This window comes from Chrysochloris asiatica, unplaced genomic scaffold (assembly GCF_000296735.1).
Source record: "Chrysochloris asiatica unplaced genomic scaffold, ChrAsi1.0 scaffold00057, whole genome shotgun sequence".
NCBI classification, from domain to species: Eukaryota; Metazoa; Chordata; class Mammalia; order Afrosoricida; family Chrysochloridae; genus Chrysochloris; species Chrysochloris asiatica.
The window spans coordinates 17,509,582-17,522,290 of record NW_006408575.1 but is presented as its reverse complement, the minus strand read 5'-3'; the positions used below and the strand labels follow the sequence as shown (position 1 = coordinate 17,522,290).

Below are 12,709 nucleotides of genomic sequence, written 5' to 3'. Positions count from 1 at the left end.
ACCCTCAGTGAGATGGATTGGCAAAGTGGATATATATATATGTATGTATGTATGTATATATAAAAGTTGAATTTCTCTTTTTAAAGCAATACTTCTCTTTATTTACGTAAAAAGATTGAACAGCCCCAGTTAAAACAAACTATGTAGTTTTATCTTGGCTGTAGCTTTTCTGTTGTCAAAGGAAGCATGGTCAAATGAGTGAGAAGTTCTTAATAGACGTTTTCTAACCCTACTCTTTAATTTTATTAACTCTTCCTGCCACCATTTTTTGCTGGATTATTTTATTTTTGCCTTTTATAGACCTCATTAATGTTGATTTTTATTACTTGAAGCCATATAAGTTGTGATTACTGTCAGAACCTTTCCAAATAATGAATGAGAGTTTTCAGATTTTACAGTCTCCTTGTGTGAGGTTTCCAGAGCTCCCAGCAAAAGTTTAACCATTTGACAGTTTCCCATGTGCTTTTCTGAGACCCATGCAAACCATAATTATTTAGCTGGGCACATAGTAGGCTTCCAAAAGTTCACGGGAAAATGGAATTAAAAGATAATGGAAGTTTTCCACAAACTTTATAAAGCTCCTTCATAGTTTATATGTAGGTAGGCTTGAAGGGAAGTTTTGATTATAACTTTTAACTGTCAACTATAGACTTGCCAAGAGATGGATTTTATTTTATATGTGGGAGCTTTTTTTTTCCTTTGCCGCCCCTTGGTAACACTTGTGGAGTATTTGTGAGAAAGAAAAATGTCCAAATGGAAATGTTACCTGCAGATGTTAATCTGGATGAACATAAATTAGCTCCAATTTGTTTCAGTTCATAGATTATTATATTTGTTTTGTGCATTTCAGAAAATCTCTTACCCTTGTAGTTTTCTCTTCCTCAGGAACAACAAGTGGGAATGGAGACTTTGGTGACTGGAGTGCCTTCAACCAAGCCCAGTCCGGCCCTGTTGCTTCCAGTGGCGAGCTCTTTGGCAGTGCCTCACAGCCTGCTGTAGAACTCTTCAGTGGCACACAACCAGCTTTAGGCCCACCCCCCGCTGCCTCGAATTCTTCAGACCTGTTTGATCTTATGGGCTCATCCCAGGCAACTATGACATCTTCCCAGAGTATGAATTTCTCTATGATGAGCACTAATACTGTAGGGCTTGGTTTGCCTATGTCAAGATCACAGGTAAGCTGCCCACCTCCACTGGAAATTATAATTCATCATTTTGAGATCCTCTTAACTAATCTAATGGTAGATTGACATAAAGCAGAGAAAAAAGCAAGCCCTTTCTAGAAATAGTATTTTCTTTGCATGTTTACCGTACTTTTTTCCTAGGGTATAGTCATTTGGGTTCTGGAGGGCAAGGTCTTCTCACCCATCTTAGCCTCACAAATCCAGGCATGGTCCTTACAAGAGGAAGCACATGCTAAAAATGTATTGAATTACAGTATGTTGATATTTAACTGGACTGCTAACCATAAGATTGGCAGTTCAAACCCACCAGCTGCTCCTTGAAAACGCTATACAGGGTAGGTATGAGTCGGAACCAACTCGATGACACTAAACAGTGCCTCTGTGTGTGTGGGGGTGGGGGGGACACACACATATACATATTCACTAGGGGATGTCAAAAAATTGGTGGGAAAATTCCATTATCTTTCAGTTCCATTTTTCATGAACTTTTTGAAGCTCCTGTGAGTGTGTATATGTGTAGTGTTTTTTAATTTTAAAGGAAAAGAAATAGAAGTAATGCTTCACCCACAACAAACATATTAACAAGTAGATGTCTGAATTATATCAGGAATTTGCTAACTGTCTGACAAGCTGTTGAGAGTGTGGTGTGGAATCCTGGTGTGGGCTGTAGGATAAGGACTCATCCATAAGGTCTGTTTGAACCACAAGGTTGGTGGTTCAAACTCAGTAGCTGCTCGTAGGAAACCCTATACAGGGTTGCTACAAGTCAGAACCAACTCAGTGGCACCTAACAACAACAACAACAACTAATTGAGAGCATGATGTTAATTATTAGTCATTTTAATGTGTAGATTCTTCTCTCTTAGTTGTTACAATGAGAGAAGACAAGAAGGCAGCAGAAAGGCGACTGTTTAGAACCAACAATAAGAAAAAAACACATGTTCCCATACCAGTTCCATTTAATTGAATTTGTGCTGTGAATAAACCAGTTTATTCTTTGAGTTTCTTTCATGTGCCTTAAAAATAAAACAGTCTACTTTCTTTACTGTCTTAAAAGTAACTGTGTTGCAATTCTTAACATTGTTATACAGTTTCAGTTCTTTCTATTTTCCCTTTTTCTGTCTTCATCAGTATTCCCAGGCACCTGTGCTTCTTACAACAAATTGGTCTGTATACTTCCAGGTCTACTGGTGTTACTCACTGTAGGCAGTGGGACATGTACATGGAGCAGAGTAATGTCAGTCAGGATCTGTGAGATATGATGTGTTACTTGTGTAGAATGTGAGAAATCCTGAATTCCAGTTTGTAAGAAGAAATTTCCAAATGTATATTTCCTTAAAACTCTACTAGCCTGAAGTTGGTAGTTGCTCTGGGCATTCTTTGTACCTTTGTATAATTTGGGTAATAATCCAAATTGTGAGATTATAAAGGAAGTACAGAGAATAACATTTGCCACTAACAATGGCTAGTATTTGCCAGGATGGTGGCTTCTAAAATGGGTGATGTCAGGATAAATGGTAGTGTAAGTATGTGGGGACACTTAATTGTGCTCATGAGAAGCCTGTACATAACCCAAGAGGCAGTTGTTCGAACAAAACAGGGACACTGAATGATTTAAAATAATGAAAGGTTATATTCTTTCAGGGTACTTATTCAGTATGTTAGGAGCTCTGGTAGCGTAGTGGTTACGAATTGGGCTGCTAACCTCAGGGTCAGCAGTTTGAAACTACCAGCTGTTGCGCGGGAGAAAGATGAGGCTCTGCTCCCAGAAAGATTTACAGCCTTGGAAACCCTGTGCAGGGTCGCTGTGAGTCGGAACCGGCTCCACGGCACAAAACAGCAGCAATAAGAGGTATGTGGGAGCTTTTTTCCCACCTTAACATGGTTTGAATTTCAGGATAATTAACTTTGGGAAGCTAGTGAATTTAGGGAATTGAAGACACTAACATAGAATTTGTGTGATCCCTTTTGATTTCAGGAGTTCATTACAAAGTCTAGTATATATTTGGAATTTTTATGATTAAATTGCCATTTGATAGTCTTCGCCGGTCAATAACATGAACAGATGCTTAATTTTTAGAGCATTTTTCTATTTTTCAGCCTTTGCAAAATGTTAGCCCATTGCTGCAGAAGCCTAATCCTCTCTATCATCAGAATACAGATATGGTCCAGAAATCAGTTGGCAAAACCTTGCCCTCTACATGGTCTGACCCCAGTGTAAACATCAGCCTAGACAACTTACTACCTGGTATGCAGCCTTCCAAACCCCAGCAGCCGTCGCTCAATACAATGATTCAGCAACAGAGTAAGTTACCGCGTGACATCTCATTACTGTGTATGCTTGTAATCTTTTGCTCTGATGTCAGGACTATTTCAAGTTATGAAGAAAAAAAATTGTGACATATAAACTCCAGTGAGGTTGACTGTGTTCACATAAGATCTTTTCACATCATACTTATTTGGTATCTGTTCTGAGAGAGAACATTACTTTCTATTCTATTTTTGCCGTGATGCCTTTTGTTGTATTGTGAGTTTGTTGTAGGGGTTTTTTTGTTGTTGTTGTTGTTGTTGTAGGGGTTTTTTTGTTTTGTTTTTTGAATTTAATATAGGCAAATATAATGAAGGAAAAAAGTCGTCTCAGCTCTACAATCCAGGGATAATTACCATTAATCCATATGTCTTTCCATTGTTTTCTAAGCATGTTAGTGCTTGGGATCATTCTGTCTCATTGTTTTTCCGGCTGGTCCCATCAGAATTTAAATTACTAATATTTTTTGCCTATATTGTTATTCTTCATCAAAAAAAAGGGTTTTCAGAGCCTCATAATATTCTATCTTATCAGTGTATGGATGGGGCGGGGCTTCAAAAATATATGAAAAATTTGCTTTTCTTTTAATTCCATTTTTCCATGAACTTTTTGAAGCCTCTTTGGATAATTCCTCTATTATTGTTTACATTGTTTCCCACTTTTTGTTATTATAAATAATTCTATGATTTGGGGTATATCTTTGTATCTCTGATTCTGATTTTTACCGTACTGTGTCTACATCTCTCATTTTGAAACCAGAGCCAGCAGCCACTGAATGTTTCTCAGAAATGATCAGAACAAATTAATTGAGTTCTATTGACTTCTCCTATAAAATCACTATAAAGGAATTTTGTCAGGACTTAGAAGCTATTGCTAATCAAGAAGACAATGTTATTTTTCTGCACTGTGAATCTAAATATTCAGGTTCTTTTGTGTCTTTTCTGATAGATATGCAACAGCCTATGAATGTGATAACCCAAAGTTTTGGAGCCGTGAACCTCAGTTCTCCATCAAACATACTTCCTGTCCGGCCTCAAAGTAACCCTTTGATTGGGGGGGCCATGCCTGTAAGCATGCCCAATGTGATGACTGGCACCATGGGAATGGCTCCTCTTGGAAATACTCCAGTGATGAACCAGAGCATGATGGGCATGAACATGAACATAGGGATGTCATCTCCTGGGATGGGCCTGTCGGGCACAATGGGAATGGGCATGCCTAACATAGCCATGACTTCTGGAACTGTGCAACCCAAGCAAGATGCCTTTGCAAACTTCACCAACTTTAGTAAATAAGAGATTGTAAAGAAGCAGGTTGAATGAAGGATTTTTAGCTGTGCAGATAGGTGATGTTCGAATGAAAAATGCTAATTAACTCCCATTTCTTTTATCAATTAATTGAAATAAACCTACATAAAGAACCAAAAAAAAGCTGTTTTATAAAAGTGAAGTATTTCAGATGGACTGTCAAGGGCACTTCAGATGAGGTAGAATCATTTTTACCCAGTGAGATTAGACCACAGATGATGTAGTGAGACCATGGAGAGCCTTTATACATTGAAGAGCCTGTTTTAACATCATCATTTGTGGGAAGACTGGAATAGGACTGAATAAATGTGTTTGAATCTCTAATTTTGTACTTTTCTTTTCCTGAGGAACTTGATTTTTCTGTCCGAGTCCCCTTGTCATAATTGGGTCTGTTCCTTTTCCTACCACTCTTGAGTCCATATATGAAATCATTAAAGTTGATCAGTTTTTTATAAAAATATATATTTTTGTCCAAAAAAGGCATACATATGTGATTATGGCTAAATCAAAGGTAACTGAAATGTATATACTTTTGCTAATGTTCCAGCAAAACTGCTATTATACTATCCAAATTTTTATTATAACAGAACTTTAAGCAGTTGGTGATAGTTATGAGAGTTTCCCACATCTTCTGCTATAATTAGCCTCTGCAGAACTAGGAATAAATTTTTTTTTCAGGACTGCTGTATGGTTTCCTTTGGGGGGTAAAACCCCTCCCGTGTTTTAGTTTGTGTTTAGCAGTCATGATTTAGAGTTTGCAGTGACTCACCGAGCAAGGCTTCTTTCTGCATTCATCTCTGTAGCCCTCATTTAACAGGCAGCAGCAATCACAAAAGGAAAATGTTTTGTTTTTATTTCTGAGGCATCTTTTCAAAGAAACATTGAAGGGATCAAAACTCATGAAAAACTGAAGTTAAATAAAAATGTTAGACCTCAACGTTGGTTTTACACATTAATACAGTATTTGTTTTCTTTTGGTTTTGAGTGTATATACTATGGCGTTAACAAGGTCTTATTCCCATAAAGAGCAGGTAAATATATATTATTAAAGGAGACCTATAGCAGTCAAAGATTTTATTGATTTAAAGAAAAAGGAATTTTTTTTTTCCTGCTGTAATTCTGCTCACATGAAAATCATGGTTCTAGAGTTTGGAATGCAAAATTAATTGTTTCATCCCTAAGCTGGGAATATTTTTAAAAATAAATAATATAGGTATCAAATTATTACCTCCCTGCTTTATGTTGAAATTTTTTTTATTAAATTGATAAAACTTTGTTTCCATGTATTCATAATGTTCTGTTATTCATAACATTAAAATGTTCATTAAAATCAATGTTGAACTGCTTTTTCTTTCATTCTGTTAGACATTTGAGACCGTTTGGGGAAAAAATAATTATAATTTGGGCAAAGTAATTTTTGTAAATAATTTAAAATAATTTAATGACTTCTCTATTCTTTCCCATCAGACTCTTAATGTTAGGAATTAAAAATGAAGCAACAAAGATATCCTGACCTGCTCCATTCTTGCTAATGTTCCATCTACAACATTTCTAATTAGGCAGAAATTCATGTACTTCAGCTAAGTGGTAATGAAAAGTGATTCATTTGCTGAATAAGAGATGAGAGTGTGTGTAATTAGCTGACTGCGGTTTTTAATCTTTCAACAATTCAGTGTGTTTAAATTAGTTTCAAAGAATAGGAGCTTTCAAGTGTTGTTACTTCAGAGCAATCAAGCCTTGCTCTGGTGGCAGGGTGGAATATCTTCCCTGATACTTAAAACTCATGATTTTAAGTGAGTTTTTGGTATGGTGAACCCCCCCCTTTTTTTTCTTTAAATTTACAGTTATATCATCACCTTTTCTAATCTAAGTTTGGTATGTTAGAGATAGTGAATATTTTTGAACATCTATGTTTTTTAAAAAAATATTTTTATCTCTAAAGCATTTTTCATACCATACCTTCCTATGTAATGTCTCTGAGGACTAAAGGGAGACCCCATCTAAATTTTTATTGAATCTCAGCATACAGTTTGCTCACTTACCAGTATTTTTTTGTTTGTTTCTGAGAAAAGGAATTACATATGGATTACCACAGTAATGGTTCTGCCAGTTTACTAATCTGTCTCTAAATGGGCTAAGGTACTAAGTGATACTTAAAGACACAAATCCCTGAAAACATTTGGAGTTGGCAAGAAATTGCTCCTGAATTTTAATATCCTATTGGGCTTCTTTCTGCCCATCCTTTATTCATTTCTCTTTTCAACCAGTGCCCCACTCTCTGCTGGTTTGTAGGTCTCAGGTCTGCCTCAGATTTAGGAGAGTAGTCACTGTACTGGTAGCATCTGTGTGGTGAATGAGTACACAGCCACTCCAGAGTCACCGGTATTTGCCAATAGATGGTCTTCTGTGGCATCTTCAATTCATAAATGCACATGGTGGTGTTAGATGTGATTGGCTGGATGCTTCTTGTTTACAATGTCTGTGTACTATGCATAATGCTGTTGGTTTTAGGGTAGTCAGTAAATTTAGACTTGTATTTCTATTTGGAGAGAAGGGTTAGTACTTTTTGTCTATTTAAATATGTATGAAACATCATAGCTTTCCTTCCTTGACAAGTTAAACCTCAGTTTTTGGTGCAGGATTTTAGTGTCCCGTTACAAACATCATTTATGATGTCATTTTCTAGCTAAGAAATAAGGGACATCCATTCATATGCATGTGAAAGCTGGACATTGAATAGAGAAGACCGTAGAAAAATTGATGCTTTTGAGTTATAGTATTGGAGGAGAATATTGAAAATACAATGGGCTGCCAAAAGAACCAACAATCTGTGTTGGAAGAAGTACAGCCAGAGTGCTTCTTGGAGGCCAGGATGGCCAAACTTAGTCTCTCATACTTGGGACATACTGTCAGAAGGGACCAGTCACTGGAGAAGGGTATGTCTGGTAAGGTGAAAAAAAGAGACCCCCCCAATGAGATGGATTGGCAAAGTGACAGCATCAGTGGACTCAAGTGTGGCAACAGTAGTGAGGTTGGCCCAGGATCGGGCAGTGTTTCGTTCTGTTATGCATAAGGTCGCTATGAGTTGGTACTGACTCGATGGCACCTAACAACAACAACATAGTAAACACAGCATGATGTCTATTATTGAGAGTTCTGAAGCTGGCTTTGTGAATCATCTCTTAGGAGACAGCATTGCATGGTGGAAGGAAAGAGCCTGAGCTGGCTGGGAAACAAGCAAATCGAATTCCATGTCCACTACTCACTATCTAGGTGAGTTTGATCAATTTACCTGGGCACTTAGACATTTATTTCTACAGAGAACTTGAACTCTTGGAAGTGCTGATAAAATTAAATGAGAGCCACAAACATTGGCATGTTTATGCTGTAAATCTCTTTGCCTCCCATTTTTACTTATGTAAATGTGCTGACTCTTGAGAGTCAAAGGGGCTTCAAAAGTTTATGGAAACAGAATTAAAAAGATAATGGAATTTTTATAAACTTTCTGAATTCCCCCTCAAGTTAATGCCAATTTCTATGCTCAGCAATTCAAACGAATGTCAATCTACACAGCCAACATAAAAGTATTCCTGTTTCATTACTAAAGGAATACAGATAGAGTGTGAAAGTTCTAAATTGGTTTCTGAGACTTACACTATCTGCTTGAATTTACACACACACATCCTTTTTTTAAATTTTTAAATAACAAGGAAGTTGTAAATGAGCTGTTTGCGATTTTATTGACTCCTACTTACCACATTAGTGCAGATGTGATGGAGAAAACTATTAAAGTGCACTCTTAATAGAGAATTTGCCACACAAATAACCTCAACTTGTAGAAGCAGCAGAGGTTTGAGTTTTCTACTGATAAGCTTCTTGCGGTTGCGTTTTGTTTTTTACAGCATTTAAGTTCATCTTTAACAGTTTTTATACAAATTGTTCTGTGCCACTGGTTACAATTTTCTCATGTGGTCAGCATCCTATTTCTATTCTGTGTGTTCTGTTACCATTGACCTAGCTTCCCTTCCCCTCCTTGCCTTCTCATCTTTGTTTTTAGGCAACTGTTGACTGTTTAGTCTCATGTAGTTAATTGTTTAAGGGAATACATTGCTCATGGGTGATACTATTTATTTTATAAGCCAGTCTATTGTTTGGCTAAAAGGTGACCTACAGAAATAACTTCAAGTTCAGTTTCAAGTTAATCTCAGGGTTTCCTCTAGTCTCTTATCAATGAAGTTGTTGTTAAGTGCCATTAAGTCGGATCCAACTCCAAGAGGTCCTGTATAGGGTTTCTGAGGAGCTGTTGGTGGGTTTGAACTGCTGACCTTGCTGCTCAAACTGACCTTGTGGTCCAGTGCATTATTCTGCAGTGCCACAACAGGATTCTGTAGGTCTGGCCTTTTGTATGAATTGTAATTTTCTACATTTTCTTTGATTCTGTCCTGGACCTTCTGTTGTACCCCGGGTTGGAAGAGTCAGTTGTAGCCAGGTACCATCTCATTTTTCTGGTCTCAGAAGCAGTTCGTGTGGGCTATTGATCCTGGGAACTAGTTGCTCTTTTGGGTATTTGATTTCCTTGTCTTTTGCTCCATGTGATTGTTGTTGCTGTTAGGTGCCATTGAGTTGGTACCGACTCATAGCGACCTAATGCACAGCAGAACAAAACAATGCCTGATCATGGGCCAATCACACTGTTGTTGCACGCTTGAACCCATTGATGCTGCCACGTTTCCAGTCCACCTCGCTGGAAGTCTTCATCTTTTTCTTTGAACCTCCATATGATTAGAGACCAATAATTGGATCTCAAATGGCCATTTGCAAGCATTTAGCCCCCATACACTAAGGTGTGCCTGACCCAAGTCATGGTATTTTCAGTAACCTCATACGCATGTGAAAGCTGGACAGTGAATAAGGAAGACCATAGAAGAATTGATGCTTTTGAGTTATGGTGTTGGAGGAGAGTATTGAAAGTGCCATGGACTTCCAAAAGAACCAACAGATCTGCGTTGGAAGAAGTCCAGCCAGAGTGCTCCTTGCAAGTCAGGATGGCTAGACTTTGTCTCTCATACTTCAGACATATTGTCATGAGAAGGAAATCAGGTTTTGTAAGGTGGAGGGTCAGAGAAAAAGAGGAAGACCCCCAGCAAGATGGATTGGCAAAGTGACAGCATCAAGTGACAGCATCAGTGGGCTCAAGTGTAGCAACAATTGTGAGGTTAGCCCAGGACCAGGCAGTGTTTTGTTCTGTTGTGAGTAGGGTCGCTGAGTCGGTACTGACTCAATGGCACCTAGAACAACACCACTTAACTCACCAAGTTAGTATGTAGAACATTCTTTGTGAACCCTTATGCCAGCTGACTTAAGTTGCCTGCCGAAACTGTGGTCCTAAGACTTACTGGCCCAGTAAGTCAGTCTTGCGTGTTGCTTGGATATAACTAGGAAGCCTCCATAAGTGTGCTCCCTATGTTTTGTTATATATGTAGCTATATATGCAAAACACACAAAAGTATACATATGCATGTGCTTATAGATACGCCCATACATGGCAAGTGCGTTTACAAATAAAGCTTCCCTAGACACACAGATGCATCCATATCCACCTAGGTGACCACATATTTTTGGTGGTTTGTAAATGTTGCAAACTTGTACAGGATTTACAGTTTTTTACATTTATCAAAGCTGTCCCTTTTTATCATGTACTTGTTAATGTCTTTATTTACCTTAGTCTAGTTGTGCTGACTTCACACTATTGGGCATTACCTTTTCCATCAAAAAATGTAACCAGTGTCTGTTATATAAATATTCCCCATTCCTCTCCAGCTCATCCATGGAAACCAAAGAACATTCTGTGCATATGTCTATCCTGTTCTTGACTTTTATAATAGTGAGACCATACAATATTTAGAGAGCATGGTAGTTCTATATGATAAGCACTGGACTATGAACCCCAAGATCGGTGGTTCATACCCACCAGCATCTCTGCTGAAGAAAGATGAGACTTTCTGCTTCCAAATATGTACAGTCTTGGGAATCCTATGCAGGGTTCCCATGGGTCAGAGACTGCAACACTTAACAACAATAGCAGCATACATTTGTCTTTGTGATTGGCTTAATCAGCATAATGTCCTATGTTGTGCTTGCAGACGCCTCATTATTATTTATGTTGTTAGGTGCCATCGAGTTGGTACCAACTCATAGTGACCCTATGCACAACAGAATGAAACTGCCCAGCCCTGGGCCAACCTCACAATCACACCTGAGCCCATCACTGCCGCCACTGTGCCAAACCATCTCATTGGGGGTCTTACTATTTTTCTCCGACCTTCCACGTTACCAAACGTGATACCATTCTCCAGTGATTGGTTCCTTCTGACCGAAGTATGAAAGACAAAAGTCTGGCCATCCTGACTTACAAGGAGCACTCTGGCTAGACTTCTTCCAACACAGATCTGTTTGTTTTATTGGCAGTCTATGGTACTTTCAATATTCTCCAATACTATAACTTTAATGCTTTCCAACTTTTTCACAAACATATGAGGTTAATGAAAATAACATGGCTTGAGTCAGGTGCATCTTAGTCCTCAAACTGACATCTTTGCTCTTAAACTCTAAAGAGATCTTGTGTGGGAGATTTGCCTAATGCAATACATCATTTGATTTCTTGACTGCTGCTGCCATGAGTATTGATAGTTGATCCAAGCAAAATGAAGTCTTTGACAACTTCAATCTTTTCTCCATTTACATGGATGTCTTTACTGGTCCAGTGGTGAGGATTTTTGTTTTCTTTATACTGAGATGCAACCTATATTGAAGGCTGTGGTCTTGGATCTTCATCAGTAAGTATTTTAAGTCCTGTTCACTTTCAGCAAGCAAGGTTGTATCATCTGCATATTGCAGATTGTTATTGAGTATTCCTCCAATCCTGGTGCCACATTTTTCTTCATATAATCCAGCTTTTCTGATTATTTTGTTCAGGATGCAGATTGAGTAAGTATGGTTAAAGGATACAACCCTGGAGCACACCTTTCCTGATTTGAAAACAGTAACCCCTTGTTCTGTTCTAACAACTAACTGCCTTTTGTACAGGTTCCTCATGAGCACAATTAAGTGTACTGGAATACCAGTTCTTCATAATGTTATCCATAGTTTGTCTTGAATCACACAACCTGAAGCCTTTGCATAGTCAGTAAAACACAAATATTTTTGTGATATTTTTTGCTTTCAGCCAAGATCCATCAGACATCAATAATGATACCCTATTGTACTGTTGCACCCATTTTGAAATTATCTTCAGCAAAATGTTACTTGCAACAGCTCTCAAATTGAAATTTGGAAAGCAATTCCACTTATAATAGCCACCCAAAAGATGAAATACTTAGGAATAAATCTAGCCAGAGAAACTAAAGACCTATGCAAAGAAAACCACGAAACACTACTACAAGTAACCAAGAGACTTAAAAAATGGTAGACTATACCATGCTTATGGAAGAAGTCCTGGTGTGGCGCTGTGGGTTAACCTGCTGGACTGCAAAGTCGATTTGAACTGCAAGGTCGGTGGTTCAAGCTCACTAGCAGCTCCTTGGAAATCCTATACAGGATCACTGTAAGTCGGGACTGACTCAAAGGCACTTAAAAACTTTATATGGGAAAGAAACAGGCCTCAGATAAGCAAAGCACTGCTTAAGAAGAAGAACAAAGTTGGAGGTTTCTCATTCCCTGATCTCAAAATCTACTACACAGCCACAGTGGTCAAAACAGCCTGGTAATGGCACAATGAAAGATGCATAGATCAATGGAGCATAATTAAGAACCCAATGGAACATAATTAAGAACCCGGAATGAAATCCACCCACATACAGTCAGCTGATCTTTGACAAGGGTGAAAACACATTGAATGTGGAAGAGATAAT

General features: G+C 38.1%; 1 protein-coding gene across 2 annotated transcripts in view; it reads left to right on the top strand.

Moving 5' to 3' along the window:
- The window catches only part of CLINT1 (clathrin interactor 1), an 86,254-nt gene extending 81,467 nt beyond the window's left edge, over positions 1 to 4,787 (top strand). Inside the window, exons 10-12 of one of the 2 annotated variants that reach the window (XM_006863935.1) lie at positions 886 to 1,175; positions 3,339 to 3,489; positions 4,441 to 4,787. In XM_006863935.1, the coding sequence (XP_006863997.1) occupies positions 886 to 1,175; positions 3,339 to 3,489; positions 4,441 to 4,787 (788 nt within the window). Of the gene's footprint in view, positions 1 to 885; positions 1,176 to 3,284; positions 3,490 to 4,440 lie in introns of both variants that reach the window. The other variant, XM_006863936.1, reaches the window with a different exon arrangement.
- The last annotated feature ends 7,922 nt before the right edge of the window (positions 4,788 to 12,709 follow it).